This window comes from Dendrobium catenatum, unplaced genomic scaffold (assembly GCF_001605985.2).
Source record: "Dendrobium catenatum unplaced genomic scaffold, ASM160598v2 original_scaffold_22986, whole genome shotgun sequence".
Lineage (NCBI taxonomy): Eukaryota > Viridiplantae > Streptophyta > Magnoliopsida > Asparagales > Orchidaceae > Dendrobium > Dendrobium catenatum.
In genome coordinates this window covers 1-919 of record NW_021341445.1, presented here as the reverse complement: position 1 = coordinate 919, position 919 = coordinate 1, and the positions used below count along the sequence as shown (strand labels likewise).

The 919-nt window shown below is 45.5% G+C and overlaps 1 protein-coding gene across 1 annotated transcript; it reads left to right on the top strand.

The window, feature by feature from the left end:
• Positions 1–8: 8 nt before the first annotated feature.
• Positions 9–572, top strand: LOC110095814 (cyanidin 3-O-rutinoside 5-O-glucosyltransferase-like; the record flags this gene model as incomplete). The annotated part of the gene is made up of 1 exon (XM_020821514.2): positions 9–572. A coding segment is annotated over one exon (564 nt), but the record flags the coding sequence as incomplete, so codon positions are not given.
• Between the last annotated feature and the right edge of the window lie 347 nt (positions 573–919).

The window sequence follows — 919 nt, the reverse complement described above, 5'->3', positions numbered from 1 at the left end:
GTAATATAAATCCCGCCCGCCACCTCGCACGTCGACTCGCTCGAACTGCAAAAGCTCGAGTCACCATCAATACACCTCTCTCCTCCCACCGCCGCCTTTTTCCAGGATCGTCTGCCACAGCCGGCGAGCTTGACGATGCGACAGAGGAGGCGCCTCTCAATCTAGGTGCCTCTGGAGTCATCGCCTACGCGCCTTACTCCGATGGCTTTGATGATGAGGACAACCTGGCTGCAATCGATGCCGACCTCTTCATGGAAAAGCTCAAGTCAGTTGGCTCCCAAACCCTCGCCACCCTAGCGCATAACTTCATCGCCAAAGGCTGCCCTCTTACCTGCATATTGTACACCAACATACTCACTTGGGCAGCTGACATCGCCCGCGATCTGAGCATCCCTGCAATCCACTATTGGATTCAGCCCGCCTCTGTCTTTGCCATCTACTACCATTACTTCCAAGGCCACCCAAGCTTCACGTTCACCGCCGCTGATGAGAAAGACTCATCTTTCTCCATAGAACTACCTGGACTACCTTGTCTACGGATGAAAGACCTCCCCTCCATCTATAAGACTTAATGGAGTTCTCTAACGCTTTGCATAAACTCGCATCATAATTTATGTAAAAGAAATCGAAACAAAAAAGACTTGAATTTACATAAGTCTTAAATTCTCAAGATCTTAAACAAGATGATTTTCACAATCTTGAATCGGAAGAAAAACATACCTTGATTCATTTTGAATTCGTCGAATTCCGAACTACGGTTTCTCTCCCTTCTCCCTTCACTTTCTTTTTTTATGAGTTAATCATCTATGGAGCAAGATAACTCCTCCTTATGAGAGAGAGAGAGAGGACCAATAGTTATTTCCTACAATTATTTTTTTCATGATAACCCCTCATAAGAGTTATTTTACAATAACTCATA